The sequence below is a fragment of the Anomalospiza imberbis genome, chromosome 3, assembly GCF_031753505.1.
Source record: "Anomalospiza imberbis isolate Cuckoo-Finch-1a 21T00152 chromosome 3, ASM3175350v1, whole genome shotgun sequence".
Classification (NCBI taxonomy): Eukaryota; Metazoa; Chordata; class Aves; order Passeriformes; family Viduidae; genus Anomalospiza; species Anomalospiza imberbis.
This window is the reverse complement of record NC_089683.1, coordinates 43,933,725-43,956,173: the sequence shown is the minus strand read 5'-3', so window position 1 is coordinate 43,956,173 and position 22,449 is coordinate 43,933,725. Positions and strand designations below refer to the sequence as shown.

Here is a 22,449-nt window from a genome sequence, read left to right as displayed (position 1 = left end):
CCAGAGCAGTTTACTCAGTGAAGTAGAGCTTGATTTAATGAAAGAAAATGGACTAGCCAGCAGCTGTTATTTGTGATTTTATTCATAATGGTGTGCTACTTCCATCAAGCCATCCCTTTGCTTGTCTCATGCTATACTACTTCACTGTAGTACATTTCCTAAATGCATAAACACAGAGGTAATTCAGAAAAGAGACTGTAACTTACAAAGGCCCCTGGGACATTCTTCTGTTTAACAGGACACTGTATATTTAAATGAAAAGGTAAATTTATCTGTCTCATATCTGTCTGTCTCTACACTTCAAGGCAAACTGATGAAAGAAAAGCAATAACTGTACTTGGCAGATTCTAATTATTCTGCTGCAGGAAGCTCTGAGATTGTACTGAAAGGGGCAAAGGATAAACAGAAGAGTCAAGAAGCCTCTCTGGTTGCAGAAGTAGAGGGTGTATGGGGGTCTCACTGGATCCCATTTCCCACTAAGGCTTTATGTAAGCGGGATGATATCTTTTAACTTACCTAGAAAAGAGTGATTTAAAAGCAGTTTCTGCCGTGCCAGTCTTGCAGGGTTTCTCATCTTTCATCTGTATTTTTTTCCTTGTCTTCCCCTACATCCTCCCATCACCCTGTGAGATACCTCCCTGCAGTTAGGCAGCTGAACCTAGTAACAAGGAGACATTTCCTCTAAAAGACCATCTCCTGGCACTTTGCCTCTGTCAGCATGAGTCTGCTTTTTGTGCCAGTGGGTGGGTGGCTGGTGAAACAATTTCTTCTGAGCGGTTTCTTGATTATTTTCATAGTGCTTTTGCAAATGTCTGTGGTGGGTGTCCTTTCTGGGTTTTACCTGCATGAATTTTTGCTGTGCTGAGTTATTTTGGCCCCTCTCCAGCTCAGTGTTAAGCAAGCTTTGCAACCCACACAGAATTGCTTTGAAGCTAATTTAAGAGGCTTAAAGAAGATTGATGAGGATTCCCCTCTGAAGAAAGGAAACCTCAGATCCTGTGGATTTGCTCTGTAGTGGTAACAGTTCTCCTGACTTCTGATTCATGACTATTTTTCCTGACTTCAGATTCATGTTCTATATAAGAACACAAAAACTATTATTTAGTAAGAGCTGCTCTTACGTGTGGCCATTGGCTGGCTGCCAGAGCTGCCTATGGGGCCATTGCAGATCTTATACTTGGGTCCATGCCACTGCTGCAATAAATGGGGAGTTTTGCTTGTGATGTCCTATAGTCTTTAACCCCAAACTAGTGTCTGTTTTGTAAGGTCAGAGGTGATGAGGGAGAGAATGGACAGGTGGTGTGGAAGGTAGCACATGATTCTGTTTGAATCAGTGAGTTTTTTTTGCCCTGACATCTCAAGAGAGGATGCCAGCACTATATGTTCAGACTTGCTTGTGTGAGGGTAGGGTCTTTGTGACTTGCGTTCCTGAAGCACTGAGTGTTAGGACTTGTCAGTGGGAGATGTTGCTGTGTGGCATTGTTCTGACACTGTTATCTCTGTACCTAAATATAGGTTTGAAAACTTTGATGCCACCATCTGTGAAGAAAGACTTTCTCTAGGGACTATTCCTTTAAGTTTACTGTTCCAGTCACCTTTCAAAGATGCTGGTGTGGGATTTTTAAAACAGTGACTATTTAACAAATCATTTGTGACATTTGGCAAAATGTGGGCAACGTTATGTGATTTACTATGAATTCCTTATACTTTTCTTCCCCAAATCTCATAACTCAAATGTTGGTGTAAGTGTGATGAGAAATCTTCACTTAACAAGGGGAATACTTTATGTGAAACTGGATGTTTGAAACTCAGTTCCATGTAGTCATTCCCTGTAGCCCCTGTGCCAGGGCTTTCTGGGACTGAACAGTGTTTTGCCTCCCCGGTGCTGTCTGTAACTTTGTGGTGGCTGCAGCAGTGTGAGGGCAGCTGCTCTTACCTAGAAGTAGAAAAAATTGCTAACTCCCACAAAACTGCTAAGTCCTGTGTTTGTTCCAAATGAAAAGGGATTGTCTCAGAAAAACTATATAGGGGACATTGGAAAAAACTATTTTGAAGGCATTGTTTTGATGTTAATAAAGCTAAATTATTGAACATAAATTCTTAATAAGTAGCATTCCAGCTTGATTTATATGCTGTTTTAGTTGCTCTTTGTAAAATTTTTGTGGCATTTCACACAATGGATGTCAGTCTAATGACAAGTGTGATTCTTACCTGGTTTTGATCAAGCACACATAGACATGGAAACAATTGCTATTTCTGGTATGTAATACCTAGTCTTGAAAGAGAATTTGGGAGAGATATTATTAGAATAACTACTGGCTTCCTAAGAATAATGAGCCTATTGTGACTTAGGGGGTGTTTTCAAGTCTCAGAAACTAAAGTTTCTTCTCGTGTGTACAATTCATGTTTTATCTACAGAGCATAACTCTTTCTTGACAAGACAAACTAATCACTTTTTAACTGGATTTTAATGCTTTGCCATTAATGAGCAAGTCAGGCAAATGATAAAAGATTTTTGAGCATTCAGATATTGTTCACAGTTCAAAAAATTTATACATTAGATCCATATGGACAAGATAATTTTGGATTTGTGTTTTACAGCAGCATTTCAAAACCTGTGTTGAAGCTTACCTTAGAAGGTTAATTTTAAATGTGTAAAGGTTTGGGGCTGGTTTTTGTGTAGAAGGATTTCAGGTTTTCTAAAAGCAAGATGATTTCAGGTGCACTTTTCTTACCCAAACAATTATAATTACATGCATCTTTTAATATCTTCATTATATAAATAGATAAAATAGTTCTGAAAGGGAGAAAAAGTAAAACTAAATACTCAGAAGTTGCTGAAGTTTTTAATTTTTAAAAATTGAAGTTTCTATTCAATGTCAGTAATTTTAGGTATTTTTAGTTACATGGCACAATGTGAGTATGCATACAGATTAGTTTTATTTATTTATTGAGATGATTGTATCACTTTCTTTAAGGTACTGGTTTACAAGAGAAGTGCATATTGATGATTGCCAAAATTATTTTTAGTTCTGTGTGTAAGTATCAATGTCTGGCTATGTTATCTCTGTAGATAAATGAAAGAAAAACTTCTTCTGCAGCCTGTTTTTCACACCTTTTGGTTTTCTAAAATACTTTGTTTTGCCTCCTGGTGACTTGAGATGGAGAGGATGTTTCTTGTCATTGCAGAGGCACAGATGGTTAAATATAGAGCCTTTCTGAATTTAGGTCTGTGTCCACAATGCTAGCTGATAGTTCCCCTCTTCCCCAAGTGAAGATTTACCTAACATAAATACTTGCACATTTAAAGCAGATGATAATGAGCAGGTCAAAGACCTCCCCAGGAATGAATGTACTGAACTTTTTTATCTTGTTTCACCCCTAAGTAAATTTACAAGCCAGACTACAGAGCTATTAACTGTATTTACTTGTAAAACTTACTCTGTAAACTGTCTTTGACTAAACATCCATTGACTTTTTCTGGTGAAAATGGAGTGTAAATTGGTTTCAAATGCTAAGTTAAAAAATCAAAAGAAAGTAACGCACCACTCTATAAATACATATGTATGCACTACAGAAGAATGATTAAGATTGGGCTCTATTTTGCTTATGTAGCTTAATTTTCATGTAATTTGTAGCAGTGAGTAGCTGTGCAAAGTGTTGCTTTCACCTTCCATCACAATAAGTAGACTAGAGGCTATAAATGTATACTTCAGGCTCTGCTGTCAGAATTGAAGGTGATTTTGGCACTGAGACCCCACTGCCATGTGACACAGGGACATTAATGTGAGACACAGGGACATAAAGTTAGGACTATTCCAGGGCTGCTTTACTGCTCCAGTATGATAGTCCTAGAATAGCACCAAGGGTTGCACGCAGCAGGAGTGCCCTGTCAACCACACAGCATTGCTCTAGCATTCCTGAAGGCTGAAGATACTTATTTTTAGCATGTCTCGCCTTGAATGGTGAGTTTCAGCATTCATAATAATATTTCTGAAGTGTTTTTCTCCATCCTTTTCCCTTCAAATTCATTTTCCTAACTTATCCTCTTCTTACATATGCTGACTTTAGTGGCTTAAGACCTTATTGGAAAATATATGAACGAGTAATGTAATGTGACTGGCACAAGTGGATCTCTCCTATCTGTGATAAAGCAGGAAAAGGTAGTACCCTTTTATGAGCATTTACCGCTGTAAAAGCTGACAGCATCTAAAGTTAAGCATGAAACGCCGTCTTGGGAAATGCTTTTTAGGGCTTGCCCTTTGCAGTTTACCTTGATCTTTGAGATAGAAGCACATCCTTTTATTGGTTACATGAATAAACCATTGGACTTGCTTCAGAGATAACAGCTAATTTAAAGGTGAGATTGAATCAGTTGTTGAAAATAGTCTATTTGGAGAAGTTTAAATGGCTTCACATATCTTAGTGTCTCACTGAATTGATTTCTGCCCCATCTCTCATGTGTTCTTGGAGGGAGAGGTAATAATCATTTTAGCAAAGATAGGACTGAAAACCCTTAAATTGCAAATTTAAGCAATGACATGCAGCTTGACGTGCGTCTTTTTTTTCTGTTGAGATTTAATTTAGTGGTATGTTATTTTATCTTAGCTGATGACAATAAAAGCCCTACAGAAGTCAGTTTTCATGGAGTTGTTATATAAAAGATAAAGTCCTCATTCAGAAACCAGCAGTAAAATTAGTGGCATACTTTAATCATCAGGAAAGGACTGGCCAATGGCAGTAAGTTTCTAGAAATGTGTAAAGGCCAGGTGCTTGCTTCCTGAGAATTTCCAGCAACAGCTGGAGTTGACAGATGACGTTTTAGGGAAGAGTCTCTGAAACTCCTCATCATCGGCCTCAGCAGTTCTCCTGTTCATCAGTTATTTTATTCCTTTATAGTGTTCAAGTAACTATTCAAAGTTAAAATCCATTATACTCTGCTGTTCTGACAAGCACTTTGTCAGTTAAGATACAATTATGGCAGATGGAAACAGTGATTTTATCTGTGTAGAATCATCCTTAGGCTTTTGGTTTTGTTTTGTTTTGTTTTTCATCTACTGTGGGCACTGTGAAATACTTAATTTTTATCTGTAATATGTCTAGAGGTTTTGGTAAAGCCTGTGGAGGTAGATGTGATTTCATTTGAAATTTCTCACATTTCCTTCGCCATGATTAAACTAAATAATGGTTTTCAGCCATGTGGATTTACGTGTTTCACATTACAGGCAATGCTCGGAATAAATGTTTTGCATAGGTTCATATTACTGATGAGGTTCAAGTGTTGTAAAAATAGAACTTGTTGATCATGTGCTTTACAAATCATGGTAGGACTATTTCCTTTAAAAGCAGAGATTGTAAACATGCAACTAAATTATAATAATGTGTCATTCTTAATTTACTACATTTTTGTTCTAATTAGATTCAAAGTTACAACAATGTTAAAGCAAGGCAGTGAGAAGGAATCAGCCAGAATTTTAGGAAAAGCAATAAACTACATTCACAGCCACATGTTTTTTTGATTGGCAAAATATCACACAGTGGGTCCTAAATTAGATTATGCAGGCAGAGACATGCATCAAAACAAGAAGATGTGAGAACTGTGTTAAGCAATCACAGTCTAGTTTGTATACATGGAGTTCAGCTTTTAACTTCACACAGTGCTGTGGCAGCAACAGAAAGATGTATGAAAGCACGTGCTATGTGGATACTTGGTGTTTTGAGAGCTGGTTTCCTTTCAGGAAGAAAGCCAGTGGGCAGTTCAGTTGTCTTACTTGGTGGACTGGGGATTCTGCAAGGTTGGGTCTCCTGGTTCTAGTTGCCTAGTAATGTCTGAAAATGCACCAAAGTGCTACAAAAGTTTCTGTTGTGGCTTGTGTTGCCACCCTGACAAGGTTGAAGTGTCCCTGAGACAACCTGAAAGACTGGGCAATGCTTAGTCCACTTTTGCTGGATACAGACTTGTCTCGGTGAATTCATCTGTGCAGGAGATCTGGTTTTAGTTCTGTTTGTTCTCTGTGCCAGCTCCTTTCACATGTGATGGACCATGCAGCCCTTGTGTTTTGACAGTCTTCCCTTGCAGAGAAGTGTATTCTTCTTGTAACATTTTCTTAAACCCTCTTGTGTGTAGAATTGATGGATAAGCTACCTAAAGGTGATGCCATCATACCCTTTGTATTGTCTCATTTTGATACGTTTTCCAGAGCTGCTAAGCAACCAAGCAGGTGGTGCCCATTACTGAACCTGACCTGGGCAATTGGTGCAAGTTGCTCAGAAGGTTTTACCGATCAGACCCCATAGAAAGGGTCAGCTCTGATTCTTGGTAACAGCACTTGTGGAGAGTTACAGCACTAAGTGCATTTCGTATTTCTTTTTCTCTTGTCTTAGGTTTTCTACCCTAGCAAAGATGGCACTAAGATCCCAATGTTTATTATTCACAAGAAAGGAATTAAATTAGATGGTTCTCATCCCGCCTTCTTGTATGGATATGGAGGCTTCAACATATCAATTACACCGAGCTACAGGTAAGCAGGGTGATTCACAACTTCTTCTGAAGTATCTGGTATTAACAGCTGTCACAGACTGTGGGCGGGGTGGACCATGAATCTGACAGGATGCATTTCAGATTCCTAAGAAGCAAGATGGGGGCCATAAGGACTGCCCAGGCATCGTTTGTCTGCTTTGTTAGTTTTGAATTTGAGGCTCACAGAAGAATTATGCTGGAGCAGAGAAGTGCTCTGCTCTCCTGATGTTTACAACAGTCACCCTGCCCTTAGGATTACACCTTAACCTCTTCTTGCTCTGTCACTGAGTTCAATAGAAAAACATGGACAAATATATTAAAGGAAATATTTGAGCCCGTTGCTGAACTAATATCATAGGAAATTTTCTTTTTTCCAAGTTAAACAAATACCTATGTCTAAATATTATAGAAAATCAAATGTTTGACTAAATTAATGTAAATAATTTAAATTTGGCTGCATTTTCATATTATACTTTTGAGATTACATTGGAAACAAAATCCTTCTGTGTCCCATATGATCAGGAAGGAGGATTGTGTCTTGAGACGCAAATAATACTGTCCTCACAAATGCAAAGCAACGCATTGAAAACCAAAAATGTTGTGTTCATAACAGGCTTTGTAGCTCTCAAAAGCCATGAGCTTTTTTGCATAGATGATCTCTTTAAAGAAAAGGCTTATTTCTTAAGCAAGGCAATTTGAATAGACTTGCCAAGAAGAAGTGCTTGAATACCTAAGAAATGCTCCTAGGTGAGGCAGAGGAAGGCAGAAATGGAAAGGGCTGAATAGAGAGCAGTTTTTCAGGAAGCAGAGGAGCAACTCACCACAGAAAAATAATCTATTATGAAACAATCCGATTAAGTTTAGATTGTTACCTACCAGTCTTGCTTTAAAGTTGCACATTTCAAGAAATCCTTTATAGTGCTTGCCTTTCTTGTTTGCTGTGATTGTTTTTCTGAATAGCATTTACTGTTTCTTGTCCTTTTTAGCAAATACCTTGTCTAACAATGGACCTCCCATCTTGTGCTCTGTGATTATTTGTAAGCTTTTTATCTGCCTCATAAAGCTACACTTCTAATTTCCTGTGGTTCTTGAGAGACATAATTATATAACTAGCATAATTTTAAAATTCTTTTCTACTTAGGCTCAACTACTTATTTATTACGGTTTATGGTAGATGCTGAAAACTGTGATAAAACTTACCATGTTTTCATTTTTAAAGAATGTAAAATAAATATTACATATCTATTGATTTAAGGTAAAATTTCGCATACTGAAGAGCTGGTTGCTGGCAGAAGGAGAAGGTATTTCACAGTCCCTGCTTCCACCTCCCATCCATTGGCCCTGGTGCTTTGCTAAGCTGATTTACCTCACAAGAATGACAGAAAACTATCCCAGCAAAACAGAGTGGGTGGTTTTCTGCCATTTTGGCAAGCTAAAAATTGATTCTCGTAGGAGTCCAGCAAACAGCAGCAAAAGGGTGAAGCTGACATTTAGAAGAGAGAAAGATGGGAGTTAGGAGCAGTGACCTATATTTTCCTGAACCCTATGAAACCTTCATTATACAGTTCATAAATTAAGAATACGAATCTGTAAGAGTCCCTTAAAAGTAAATGCACAGAGAACTATCAGTGACCTCCAGATCAAAATATATTATCCCACTGACAATGTAAATAAAACATAATTGGCCACACCTCCCTCCTTACTCTCTCCCTGTAGTATCAAAATATGATTTCTCAGTTTTCTCTTTCTAAAAGAAAAAAAAAAAGAAAAGCCAACACCTTCAAATACATGTTTATGACTGATAACCTGAGAATTGAGTACTTGGTGAGGGAATGTGTTCCAAAAGTAGGCAGGCAATATCAAGGAAAGGAAATTTTAAGAGGGAGTTTATGTCAGAAAGGCAGGATGTCCAGTTCACCCTTTACCTGGCAGATTCCACTAATGTTTTGTTCCATCCCTGTTACTATATACTCCAGTATATAGTGCTACTCCACAGGGAGTTCCACAGCCCAACACCACAATTTGGTGGGGCTTTTTTTTTTTTTTTTTTTTTTTGGTTTGGGTGGTGTTTTTTTTGTTTGTTTTTTTTTGGTTTTTTTTTTATGACCACAGGTATGAGTGCTAGAAAGCAGCCACAGGATGGCCAAGGCTGAGGCTTGCCACATCACTCACCCAATTCTGAGCTGCAATTTAGCCATGGAAATGTAACCAGTAAGAGCCAGCTTACCTTTAAAAAAAACCAAAAAATTCCTGGCTAAATACTCCTAGGCTTTTTTACTTAAACTTAAGACTCTTAGAACTTTCCACAAAGCATTCCATCTTCTCCTTTCCACTGGTTAAATTCTGTCTTGTATGTCTTCCAGCCTGTACAGTATTTTATTACTGGTATTTCACACCCATTGGCATGAGCCATCTCTCTGGTTTGGGGAACTTATTTCTGCTTAATTCACAAACTGGTGTTCCTTTTCACATCAAAAATGAAAAAAAAATCTTTTTCACTGAAAGCAATAGAAACAAACCAACATATTACAGGATCCAGAAATAACTGCAAGAATGATAGGCCAAAGTCATTAAGTCCGTTACAGTAGTAGTTTATTTTTGAATGCAAGCATGCATCTTTCAGATGCTTCTCTGGACTGGGGAACTTCATTTAGTGGCATTTTGAGATGGTGCTTGCTAGAGCACTGTCATTAATTATACAGCCCACATAGCAAGTGCAAGTGAAGGCTGATGGAGCTGATACCAATGGCTTGTCGGAGCTGCTGGGGAAATGCCATCACAAACGCACCACTAATGCCTCAGATTTGGCTAACTACACTGTAGGAACCAACATGTTTCCCATCACTGTTCTGTGTGTGCCTGCGTGGGTACAGGAGGAGCAATTTCTAAGTCATCCTGAAATACAGCTGGTTGTGCAGTAGACTGTGAAATTGCATATCACTGCCACGTTGTTCCCAGCCTTTAAGCAAAGAGGTGGTGCAGGGAAGAGAGCCTGTGAGACTGGAGAAAGGTCAGGCAACAGAGCAGCCCTCAGTGCAGAGTGGAGGATTATGCCTTTTGCTTTTTCTGTTACTGCTCTCTTCAGCTCCACAAAAGCCTAAAAAGCAACCAAGTCCAGTGACTCAGGACTTCTTCCCCGTCACCCGTGCACTAGCCTGCATTTTTCTGTCAACTCTAACACCTCACAACAGATCAGTAATTCTGGAGAAATGCTCTTGCTCTGTGAAGCACAGCTCCTCACATTGTTCTCTACTGTAAAAAACAATACCCGATTTATTATTTTTTGTTTTATGCTCCTTAAGAGTGATTAGCAGGTCTGGAAGGAACTCTCCACAGCAGGAACTATCTTCTGATCCTTCCACTGACTCCATCTTGATCCTGTTGCCTTTTCCTTTACCCTACTTCCAGGAGAGAAGGAAGAACAGGGACAATGAGCAAAAGGCTACAGAGACTGTTGGAAAGAGCAGGGAGCCAGACTTTGTTTTGCAGAATGAGACATTTCATAGCCATGCAGGTTGGCTGGGCAGTTTGCTGTGACTCAGACGCCAAGCTGACTTGAAATCAAATCTGGAAGCAAGAGTCCACCTGGAAAACACAGGAGGCAATAATAGGGCTGTGTGTAAAATTTGAGCTTTGTGCTGTCTGATTACTTGGAATTTTCACTTTTTAAAAAAGTAATGAGTTTGGATTCTATACTTGTAAAACCTGGTTCCTTGAACTTTACTTTAAAGTTCAAGAGAAAAGCTTTGAGAAAGTCTGTTACAAATATTCAAAACATTGGTCAAGTTGGGGTCCTGACTCACCATGATCCTTCAGACAGGCACAGTTTCTTTCAGTAGTTGGAGGAGGATGGATTCTGTTGTGGAATATCTTATTTTTTAAAGTATTCTCAGGCAGCATGTTTGGGAAGCAAGCTCTTATCTTACTTCTAATTGTTACTTGCTACTTCTGATTATTAGGGAATCAAAGAACTTTGGACCAAGAGATCCAAAGTTTGAGGCAGACAGGGAAAAGAAGTGCAGAATATTTTGGGAGGGTTTGTACCAAAAATTATGTACCAAAAATTAAGAAGCCAGTCTCATAAAGCAACCTTCTGTTAGGTTACTCCACATTAGCTGTGTAGCATCCTGTTGAAATTAAGAGTCCTGGAGTTTGACAGAGTAATACTCTCTGACCTTTGTACAATGTGCTTATAGAATATCAATCTTGAATTTGATCATCATGTCACAGCAGTCTAAAGGAAATGTAATTCACAGTGATGGTCTTAAGAATTCATTTTACAGAAGCTGAGATAATTCATGGCTCCTGAGCCATCTGATGGGCCAGATAACCAGCCTAGATGGAAGGTTTTCCTTTGATGGTTAAGTAAATACAGAAATCTTATACCAGTTATCCTTGTGCTTTTCTTTTCGTTTCCTTACTCCTTGATACATACTCTCAAGAACATGTGCCAGTACATAGGTAATTTCTTTGGGAGGTATGAAAACTTCACGTGTTGGGATACTACGTCCACATGAGACATGCTGTAAGACTACCATTTTTCAAGCCATTTCTGATTAGTAGGACTTAAAGGTAAAAAGACCTGATCCTTGCCCTTGTGATTGAACAAATTTATTTTCTGCATCCAGTGGTTTCTGGATGAGCAAAAAATTCAAATAAGAAATTTAAACATACTAGAGGGGAAAAAAGACTTGTTGAGGTTAAATTTTAATATTTTACTTGTCTCCTTAGCATATATGTGGTTGGCCTTCTGCAGCTTCTGCTATATTAAGCTACTGTGTCAACTGCAGATCAACAATTAATATTTTTTACTTGTTAAATATAATTTTAATTACTTCAGTCCATTTGAAAAAGAAAAGATAGTAATATCTTTGATGCTTTTGCCATTTGGCATTTTTAAAAAAATATGCTATTTTGGCTCTTAGACAGGTTCAGGAGATAGTAGGGGAGGCAGAACCTGTAATTTTATGTTAAACTATTTGTTTTGTATTTAGCAATATGAGAGAAAACTGAATAAGAATGAGATTGGCCACCTGCTGATGTGACTGCTGACCATGGCACAAAAGAATGGTAGATGCAGAATTTTTATTTGCAAACAGAGTATTGCAAAGGTCCAAAAGAAGTATATTAAGCAGAAGTTGGGTTGAAAATACCTGCTCATAAACAAAGACCAAGTGCTGATCTTAAGTCTTAATTCTTTGATTTCTTCCTTTGGGCTAAATCTTCCTTTCCTCTCTGAAGAAGTGGAGGTCCCATGAAGGAGGAACAATTCGTAAAGCTATGGAGGTCCAGTGGTACTGCATAACTCTAATCTGCAGACTAATGGCTTTGAAGATAATTTTTGTAAATGGTGACACATTCTGAGTGGTCATCTGTTAGGCCAAACCACTGGCCACTCTCCTCCAAAGAGCAGAACTAAAGGAGGAAGAACAGACCAGCACTGGTTCCTTCCTCTCCTAAAGCTGCTGGGAGTTTCATTTCCATGGATAACCATCAAAAAAGGCCTAACTACTCAGGTTCGCTATCAAGAGGGACTTAATTCACAATTTCAGCATTGATTTTGGGAGAGATCTTTCCCTCAAAGCATTTTTGCAGAAGTGGTAGGTGTATAAAAATTGGAAAATAAAAATAATCCTCTTATCTGTTTGCTTTTTCAGTGTGTCAAGGCTTATTTTTGTGCGACACATGGGAGGTGTTCTAGCAGTGGCGAACATCAGGGGCGGGGGTGAATATGGGGAGACCTGGCACAAAGGTAAGTCAGTCAAAGCACAGGAACAAAACTGCAGGCTTAGCAATGAAAATTGCAACATTTTCTTTTCACTCCTTCTCCTGTGCTCACATCTCCTTTTGCATTCTACTTATTCTGCAAAAAGTAGATCTTTTTCCTTACTAACATGTTCGATCTGTACATTGTCCAGTGTTAATCTGATAGTTTTCATTAGATTATTTTCATTTTTGCAGCCTACTTAAAAACAGTTTTGTACAAAGTATTTTCCAAGAAAATCGTGGTTTTTTTAAGCAATATCAAGTTCCCTGGACTTAAACACTGGAAAATGCATCTAATTATATTGAACTGATCTTTAAAAAATGTCTGTCTATTGCAAAAGACCTGTCTTGCTTTCACATATCTCTTTCATTATTGCAGGTGCCCAATTGTAAATCCCCAAGACAACAAAACTGACTATTTAGGCTCTCTTGGTATCACACACACACAAAAAAAAAAAAAATTGCAGAATGTTATGGAAGGTGTGAACTCTTGAGTTCAGAGTATAAACTTTTCTATATTTTTTTTGCATAATTAATGAATAGACTTTTTTTTAATATTTGATGAATGTGACTGAAAAAATGTGTTCAACAAAAGGATTTTCAAGCACTGGAACAGGCTGCCCCTGGAAGTGGTTGAGTCACCATCCCTGGAGATATTTAAAAGACACATAGATGTGTCTTAGGGGCATGACAGTGCTGAGTTAACAGCTGAACTTGATAATCTTAAAGGTCTTTTCCAACCTGAATGGTTCTGTGATTCTGTGATTGAAGTTCATATGAAAACCGTCAGCTCCAGAAGTGCATTCACATCATCCCCTCCAAACTCTTGGGGTATCCAACTTGTAGGCAACCATTTGACCTTCTAGGTTTTGTTTAAGCTGACTGTCATGCCACAGGGAAACTCAGTCAAACACTGAAAAGCTCTGTCAATCTCTTTTCCTTTTTTCTTAACACTTTTGATGTATTTCTGTCCATGTTTTTCCCATCAAGTTCTTGTCTTAATAATTTAATTGTTTTTGTCTACTTGCCTTATTGTTGACAACTGTCCACATTCCCCCACCAGGGGAAAAAGCTTGAAAAAGTCCTTCTTATCTCAGGAACATACTTACCCTTATTTAATCATGACACTTTACTCATATTCCAAGAATCTGGTGCATAAGTTGCTGGGAATGTTGTCAGCAAGGCAAATGTACCAAAACAGTGGTGCTTATGATCTAGCAATTTGCCATGGCAGTAATCCATAATATCTTTTTATCAGACAAAATGGTATTTCCAGATCATTGCATCTTGATTTTAGTATTTCATCTATGGTAACTTGTCTGGGTCATTTCCTCACAATTGAGTTAATTATGTAATAGTTTCATAAATAGAAGCTGTATTTGCTTGCAGATACAGGATATTATTGCTAAAGATGAAATAGCCTTCATTAATTTTAATTTGCAGATTGATTTGCAGTAGATTTTAATAAAATTTATCTTAATATGATAATGCTTCTTTGATCCACCTATTTCCTGCTTGATTTTGACCCAAGTCTTTTATTGCAGTTTGAAATAAAATATGTATCTGTTCTTTTTTAATTCCAGAAGCAGTTACAGAAGTTTTTTTCACTTAGGTTTAATTTTATTAGGATTCTGACCTTACACCAGCCTGGTGTTTTGAGCAAAGAGTAAGATTTATTTCTCCTTTATTACCACCTGCTTGAAGACTTTTTTGTCATCCCAGTATGTCTCTCTTCAACAGTCTTGTTAATACAAGAATTATGTGTATTTGTTAAAACCACAAAAAATTGCAAATTTACTGGTTTCAGTTCTACAAGATCTTTATGACTAAATGTCAGACCTGTCTTGCTAAACTTCTGTGCCATAGAAACAAAGCAACCATTGTGAACTGGTTGTCTAGGATCACTTGATAGAGAATGGAGATAAAGAGACACCTCCAGACTGTAGCTCGTCTCACTTAATTTAGGGTAAAAGTAATTGTCCTGGAGGTTCCTGGATCATAGGGGGAACCTTAGGCAATCAGCTTGCAATAAACATCCAGTTTTTAAAGAAAGTAGAAGAAACTGGACTTAATTTCTGCATCCTATAAGCCCTGCTTGCCTGGCTGGGCCACTGCCTTTGCTACAGGAATGCAAGGATTTTCTTCCTAGTTCCCATTTCTTACTAGCATTTAATTGCCTGAGATTACCATGGTCTTTAGGTGTGATAACATTTGAGGAGGATCTAGTTTTAGTTTCTTGCCAAACAACCAAGATTTGAACAACTATGTGTTCTCTAAGCTGATACTTTTCTATTAAAATAATTGAAAGATTGTAGGGAAAAAGCATCCTTTTCCTTCCTTATCCCACCCTGCAATTTTTTTTTTCAGACCTGGAGATCTTATCAATGATGTCATCAGAACCATCATGTTCTGTCATTATTTGTTCCCTTATACATCTGATGACATTTGGAATTTCATTCAACATGACGGCAGTATCTTAAGCATTTTCATATTGAAAGTTAATTAATAAAATTTCAAAGCAAGATGCAACTCTGAAGTCCCTTTTTGACCATAGCTTTATATCATCTGGTTTGGAAACAACTAATAGAAAAAAAGAGTAAATTACCAGCCACATATTATATATCCAGGAAATTAGAAGTGCTTATTTTACATAGCCTATTTTATAAGCTGAATCTTTATTGCCTTAAGAAACTGTCACTGAGTTTAAGGATGTTAAAGTCCCATTAGCTCAAACCTCAAGTGTGTTGTATGTGGACGTTTTGTGTATATATTTTGCTGTGCAAAGCGTTTAGCTTTCCTTTCACTGGTTAGGAGCATTACCTGGCACTTACTCCACAGTATAGGTATGTATTATTCAGAGTTTCTGAAAGCATCAGAGTTATTGACAGAACCATCTTATAGCCTCTCTGTGTTGACAGAATCTTTCATTTTTGCTGTTTTTCTGGGCTGCGTCAATTATTAAAATATTCATGAAACTGGAATTGTTCCCAGGTATTTTTACACATGTTTTTCTGAAGAGATGGTATCAAAAGGATTTTATGGTATCAATTGATTTGTTTTGTTTCCGTGCTAGGTGGTATCTTGGCCAACAAACAAAATTGCTTTGATGACTTTCAGTGTGCTGCCAAATACCTCATCAAGGAAGGCTACACATCCCCAAAGAAGCTGACTATTAACGGAGGCTCAAATGGGGGCCTCTTAGTTGGTAAGAACTGCTTGTCTATTTCCCAGATTTGGTGCTGGGCTTATGAAAGTAACCAGACAAAAATTGATGAGATCTGCCTGTCAAAAGTTGCCAGTATGTCAGTGCATTAATGTATACCAGGTGTTAAATATGTACAGTAGTACTTCATTTGCTGTTTGCATAGGGCATTGGAATTGTGCAGTCTCTGGCAAAGGCTAACTGTTAAAAGCCACACAGTCTTGTGTGGTAAGAGCTAACCCTGTGGTAGAATCACACAGAAGGTAAGAATGGTTTAAAAAACTTGGGGAGGGGAGGGGTGTTTAATCTTTCTTTTTTCAGGTTAACCATTACAAAGTTACCACTGAGCTATTAATTCATGTAGCACTGGGAAACTGTGTGTGGTCTGTCACAAATGCGTCATGTTCACTTAAAATTCACTGCTATATTCTTAAATTCAAGGAAATTAATAGCCTCCTCTTAAACAGAAGTCTTGTCACAGAAAGATCTCATTCTGAGCAGTCTAAGAGTTACAAAATATATTTCTGATAAGATCCCTCTCTGAAGGCATCTGAAAGTAACAGAAGAAAAAAAGAAGGTGATTTTTTGTGTAATTTTGAAAGGAAAAGGAGACACAAAGTAATAGTATAAGGGTCTGTTTGCCTTTTTTAAGCAGCATGAAAGGTGACATACGATAGATTAGAGCTACTTCTGTGAAAAGGAGGTAAAAAAGGCACCACAGGTTCATAAACCGCTGAATTATAGAAAACAAGCAGTTTTCCTAGGCCCACTCTGCTTACTCTTCTTTTTGAATTTATCTGCTGCTCTATACTGACTCTATGGATTCTATTCTACTTTTCAGTGAATTGGCATCCAGCATGAGAAAAAGGATTTGGAATTATACAGATCTTTGGTCTACGCCATCTTGGCTAGACCTGCAATATTATTTTTAAAAAACAATTGTTTTAAAGATCAAGTAACAAGTACTTGTAAAGCTGTATTTTAGGTTTTGCTTATATGCTTCTCAATAACAAGTGGCAGAAGGTGTTTCTGCATTTAAAATAGAAATGGGTAAATATGATAAAGGATTAAAGGGTTTGTACTCCATTTGGAATGCAAGCATTGCACAGGTCAGTTTTATGTTGGGCCTAAATATATAGTTGGAAATGCAATTAAACTTTGAATATATTGCATTTATTCTGAAAATACTTCTTTATCATTATGTGGACTTCAGCTTCAGTCAGGATGAGATTCATCCTACCCAGCTTCAGTAAGAAAACCCCCTGGGTTACTGGCTGAACTATTCAGCTGGGCTCCTTGTGTCAATAAGGGGAAGCAAGTGACAACTGCAGGAAGTACATCATTCCGGTAGGAGACGGGTGTTAGGAATCTAGACCTCCCTGCTCTAAAAAATCTTGTTAGAATCCTTCCCTTGAATTTACTGGTAGATTACAGTCAAGCAGGATTTCCATACTCTTGATGAACCAGATAGGGATTTTCCTTGACTGAGTAGAATTAGGTGAATTCAGGAAATTCTTATAAGGTCTTTTTTATCAAAGCAAAATTAAATTTTGCAGTAGTTGCTGATGCAACATTAGAGATCATAACTCATCCTGTAGGTTCAAGGACCCACTGCCAGATTTTCTTTGTTCTTATTTACTGAAGAAAAAGCTGACAAGGAAGAGTATTGTCACTCTTCCAAAATAGTGCTTCCTTTCAGTCAGACTAGCAGGAGGTGACTCTGAGGACTGCAGAGTCCTGAGCTCATCTTGCCTCATTCAACTGCAAAACAAGACTTCCTTGTCCTGCAGTGTGATCCCCAAGCTGAGCAGAGCAGCACAGCTGTGAGCTGAAAACCTCTGTGCAAATGCAGTGTTTGACCTCTCACGTTTGCCTAGACAAAAGCAGTTCCGACATTTTGAAGGCTTACTTTCGTACTGAATGATAAAGCTCAAAGTTATGTGTAGGGGCATAAAATTCACAAACAAATTGTTGTTCCAGATTACATTTTATTAATGTATATAATTATTATGGCTAATTGAAAAGGTACAGTGTGCATGGATGAGTCTCCATAGGTGATTTCTCACTGAAGTAAGTACTTAAGGAGCTAGCAAGGAGCAATTTCTTCCAAAATCCTGAGCAACAGACAGTGCTTCAAGAGACACTCCGAAATAAAAAATATTAAAACAAAAGGTTATGGTAGTTGTTTTGACTTTTGTTCCTACCACAATACCATTTATGTTCATAAAAGAAGATAACTTGAAGAGGAGGGATCTGATCTTTATGTTAAAACCTAGAGATCTTTTACATAGCATCTCTTTCATATATACCTTATGGAAATGATTGATAAATAAGGAAAAGTTAGCATAGTTGCATATCAGAGATGACCAGAAGTAAAATTTCATTTTTCAGAAAGTAAAAATCATGTTTAAGTGAAGAAAATAGGGTATAGTGTAAACTCTTGGCAGGGACAGACAGACCACAGGAGACTGATGAGAAAATTGCTTCCAGTATTAAGATTAGCAATGACATTTTTCTATGCACATCAGAGGCAGGAAGCTGGCCAGATGATCTGTGCAACTTGCAGGTTAGTGAGATGTAAAAGGAGCATTAAAGAAAATTAATTGCAAATCAGAACAACTAAATGGTCTGTTTGTATTGATGTTCCTTCCTGAGGAGAGGGTTGGGGGTTCCCTGCACCAGTCTGTCTTCATGGGGAATAATCTGGGGAGCTCCAGTTGAAGCATCAGCAGGAAAGGTTTTGGAATGAATCAATCCAAGGAAAAGTAGCGTGTTGCTAGGACCAGATGGTGCACATGCAGGATCCTAAGTGAACTCTGATATGAAATTGCAGGCTACTAAGCCTGAATGTCTGAGGAACAGAAGGGGGCAAGTGAAATGCCAAGTTTTAAATGGTTCATGGTGATCCACAAGCTGCAGCTGAGTAAACCTGACTTCTCTAACGGGCAAGCTAGTTGAAACCAATAAATAATAGCTGACATAAAAGAAAGAATCCTGCAGGCTGAAGTTACAGCTTTCAAATGTATTAGAGCTATCTGAAGGAGTCAGGCTGCATATGGGGCTTGTAACAGTGATCTAGGTGAGGAGCTGTTCTTGGATTTTCAAAAGCTGTGAAAGAAAGTCCTTGCTGAGCTGGAAGCAAAGTCATGTCATAGCAATGTCATGGTTAGCAGGAGGCAAAGTGTGGCAATAATCAATCCATTTTCACAGTGGACAAAAACAAGATAAGAATTTGGGAATGATTATACCTACATGTGGATGCACAGCGAATAGTTCTGAATTAATTAAGGGATTCTGGGATCTATTGTAGTAGTTATAATTTCAGTGCTCTTATTTCTTAAAATTCAAAAAAGGCAGGGGAATTTGTAAAATCACCAGGGAAAAGGTTTGAATCAAGAAACAGTAATTGGAATTGAAGAACTTACAAGATATGATGAACACTGGATGAATAAACAGTAAGAGAGGAAACAGCTGTATTTACAGAGGATATGTGTTTTGATGACTTTTTTATAGGATGGCTGAAGATAACTCCAACTCAGAGAAAACTGAAATAACTAGTTCATCAGATAATAATTTAAAGGAGAGATCTCCCAGTTGCCACTCTTATACATTGAACACTGAGCTTGATGGGCCTACTGCAGTTGTTTTTAAAATATATGAGGCAAGCATTATTCTTAAAGAAATTATCCTTTCCAGTTGTAAGAACTTGTAAAGGTAAAACAAGAAAATACAGCAGCAATTCACTTTGTTAATTTGAAGTTATTCCACTGTTTTGTAACAGTCTGCTTTTATCAAAACTCTTTTCTTACGGGTTTACATAGTAATTCTGGAAGACAATTTTCATCAGTAAATGGAGGGCTTTTGATCCGTAATGCCCTTTTCTTTCTTGAGATTAGTATTAAAAGTTTAAACAGCAAATCGTTTAGGTACCTTCAGTGCAGTAGTTCAAAATCTCACATGCCTTAAAAGTTTATTTCTCCTTCAGTCCCAATATGGTGGTTTGAAAGGCAGTTTTCATAGAACGACGTTTGGTGTCTGAAGAGCACAGAAATGGCTCTTAAGTTCTTTTGAACATACCATTTTTCAGAGTTATGTTTTTTATCCATTTGTGTATTTGCTTGAAAGTCTATTTGACTTCATATTCACTGACAGCCTACTCCCAGTGCAAGTTGGTAGTGAGGCTTTTACTGTTGAACTTAATTCTTTAAGATCTGAATACTAATGGAATTGTTTTCCTGCTGAAGCTGCCTGTGCTAATCAGCGCCCTGACCTGTTTGGTTGTGCTATTGCCCAAGTGGGAGTGATGGACATGCTCAAATTCCACAAGTACACCATCGGCCATGCTTGGACCACTGACTATGGTTGCTCCGACTGTAAGGAGCAGTTTGAATGGCTGCGCAAGTAAGTGCCTTTAAATACTTTCTGTGGTCGTTAAAACGCGTAGTCTGCTCAACAGTTTCTGGTTGTCATGATCAATATCTATTCTAGTGATTACTTCATCCTTTCCCACACTGAATTTGGGGAGTTCAGCATTTCCTTACAAGTCAGTTTTGAATCAAAGACTATTTTCAAAGCCCTGTTGAATCAAGCAGTCTTGTTTTCAAAGACCTTGTTCTCCTAGCAGCCTTTAACAATTCATAAGGTTTTCTTTCTGAATAATGACTCTTTTAGGCTATTACAACACAATATTCTCAAGTGGACCGCTACATAAATTGTATTTTTTACCATGAGGGAGAGACAGTCACCATTGTGAATTCTATTATACAGTGTGGTTTGGATTTATTTGTAGGAATTGAATGGCACTAGACTGTAATAAGATCTTAATTAATTTCTCAGCTTCTGTTGAGAGTCTCAATTTTCCTGTTTCCAGCAAGATGGATCCTGCTATGGACTTGACAGATTTTGCTGCAGTTTCCCTGCTGGCTTTTCCTGATAGTTTGGACATTCCTGTGAGATGTACACATACATCTCTCTTGAAAATAAAGAAATGTACGTGCTTCACATCTCAGAGCCAGAGATCTGTGGCCAATACTGCGTGTCAGTTGCCATTAGCACAATTCTGATTAATGTAACTGAGAGCTGTTCTATTCTGAGTGCTAGCAAATGCCACTGTGATGGTTTCAGTAAGAAAGGACCTTCTTGTTGGGTCTTGAGAAAGAAGATATGGAAACATTTGTGTGTTTTTCTCAGGTACTCTCCACTTCACAATGTCAAACTACCAGAAGAAGATGGCATCCAGTACCCCTCCACACTACTTCTCACAGCAGACCACGATGACCGTGTGGTCCCTCTGCATTCTCTGAAGTTCATTGCTACCCTGCAGTACATTGTGGGCCGAAGCAGTAAACAAACCAATCCACTTCTCATCCATGTTGACACCAAGGCTGGGCATGGAGCAGGAAAGCCAACTGCTAAAGTTATAGAAGAAGTGTCAGATATGTTCGCTTTTGTAGCACGATGTCTAAATCTTGAGTGGATTGAATAGGAAAAATGCTTATTACTGTCTCCTTTAGAAAACAAGGGCTTTAACATTTAAGAACAGCCACACTACTACTTGGTGTAGTACTTACATTTAAGAACTGCAGTTTAATATTTTATTGATCCAACCTGCTATGGAGTTTTGATCTTCTGTGCTTCCCCCTTTTTGGCATTTATTTGATTCTTTTTCTACTGCATTCCAAACTCCATTTTGAAAAGCATGTTCAAAAAAATAGCTGAGCTACTCTCAGTACTGTTGTGAAAATGTAGATTTCAAAATTAGTGCTATTTGAGCTTATTTCCTGTAAACAATTTTAATGTATTTCACCTATAAACATATCCAGATCATTTGTAATTAAATGTAAGTACTGTTCACATACAAGATCTCTGAGCATATTTTATTTACACAGTAATTTATTTAAGAATGTAAACTGAAGGTGTTCAGTGATAACCATGAAAAACTGAAGAGACAGTAATGCAGTTATGTCAAATATTATTAAAAGCTTATATTACATTCTGTTCATAAATGCGTTACAGTCTATAATAATGATTTTGCTAAATTGTTCTTTCTTTCCAAAGAGACTTCAAAATGTCACCAGTGTTCTCTTCTGCCGTTTATTTCCGCACAGAAGGGAAGACTGGAGGCTGAAAAACTTGATGAAATCTTAGATTCTCACTGTAATCTCAGTCAAGCTGTACAGATACTCTCCAACAATCCATGTGAAATTATTTCTTTATCTGTTTCTGAAGAGTAGACCAGGCACTGATTTAAATAAATGAACAAAATATAACACAAAATAAAAAAACCCACCCCAACCCAAAGGCACAGCTGTGTCCAGATTTTTCAGGTTCAGTTTTTTTCTGATGCTTCTCACAGGACATTCTCTAACAAGGCAAAATCTGAACATGCATATATAACCTGGTTTTGGCTGCAAAACAGGAAGAGCTCATAGTCAGACTCCCCTATGATTTGACGCAGGCACATTATTTGAACTGCCATTTTTCCCATCTAGGCTGTAGGGCTGTAAAGTAGATGTGAGTGTTTGCCTCCTGTTTAATCTCTGATGCACTGCAGGAATTACAGTTTTATTTTGCAGAGGAAAAAGTATTCTATCAACTATTATTAGTCTTGCTGCCCCTCGAGAAGACATCAGTGTTTCTCATTTGTGGATGAACTGATGTAATCTTACAGAATCATGCTTGTCATTACATTCATACTTAGACCCTAAGGACTGTATTTTAACTTTGGACTCAGGAGTTTTATCTCTAAACAAACAATATCTTGGTGCAGGAAGAGGAGGGAATGGTATTTAAAAGAGAGGAAGGTGCTCTAAAGAGCAGCAAAAATAAAAATAAATTTGTACCAGAGTCACTCTGTGTTTCCCTCATGATATGGACTTTTTTTGATTCTCTCTGGAGTCCAGGAATGATCATGCTTATTATGTATGGCTAATTTGACTTTAGGAGAAAATAAAAAATTATA

The 22,449-nt window shown here is 37.8% G+C and overlaps 1 protein-coding gene across 1 annotated transcript in view; it reads left to right on the top strand.

The window, feature by feature from the left end:
- The window catches only part of PREP (prolyl endopeptidase), an 84,667-nt gene extending 63,319 nt beyond the window's left edge, over positions 1–21,348 (top strand). Inside the window, exons 11-15 of the mRNA XM_068184168.1 lie at positions 6,385–6,521; positions 12,178–12,272; positions 15,360–15,491; positions 19,733–19,889; positions 20,679–21,348. Of these exons, the coding sequence (XP_068040269.1) occupies positions 6,385–6,521; positions 12,178–12,272; positions 15,360–15,491; positions 19,733–19,889; positions 20,679–20,973 (816 nt within the window). The 3' untranslated portion in view covers positions 20,974–21,348. The remainder of the gene's footprint in view (positions 1–6,384; positions 6,522–12,177; positions 12,273–15,359; positions 15,492–19,732; positions 19,890–20,678) is intronic.
- Positions 21,349–22,449: the final 1,101 nt, after the last annotated feature.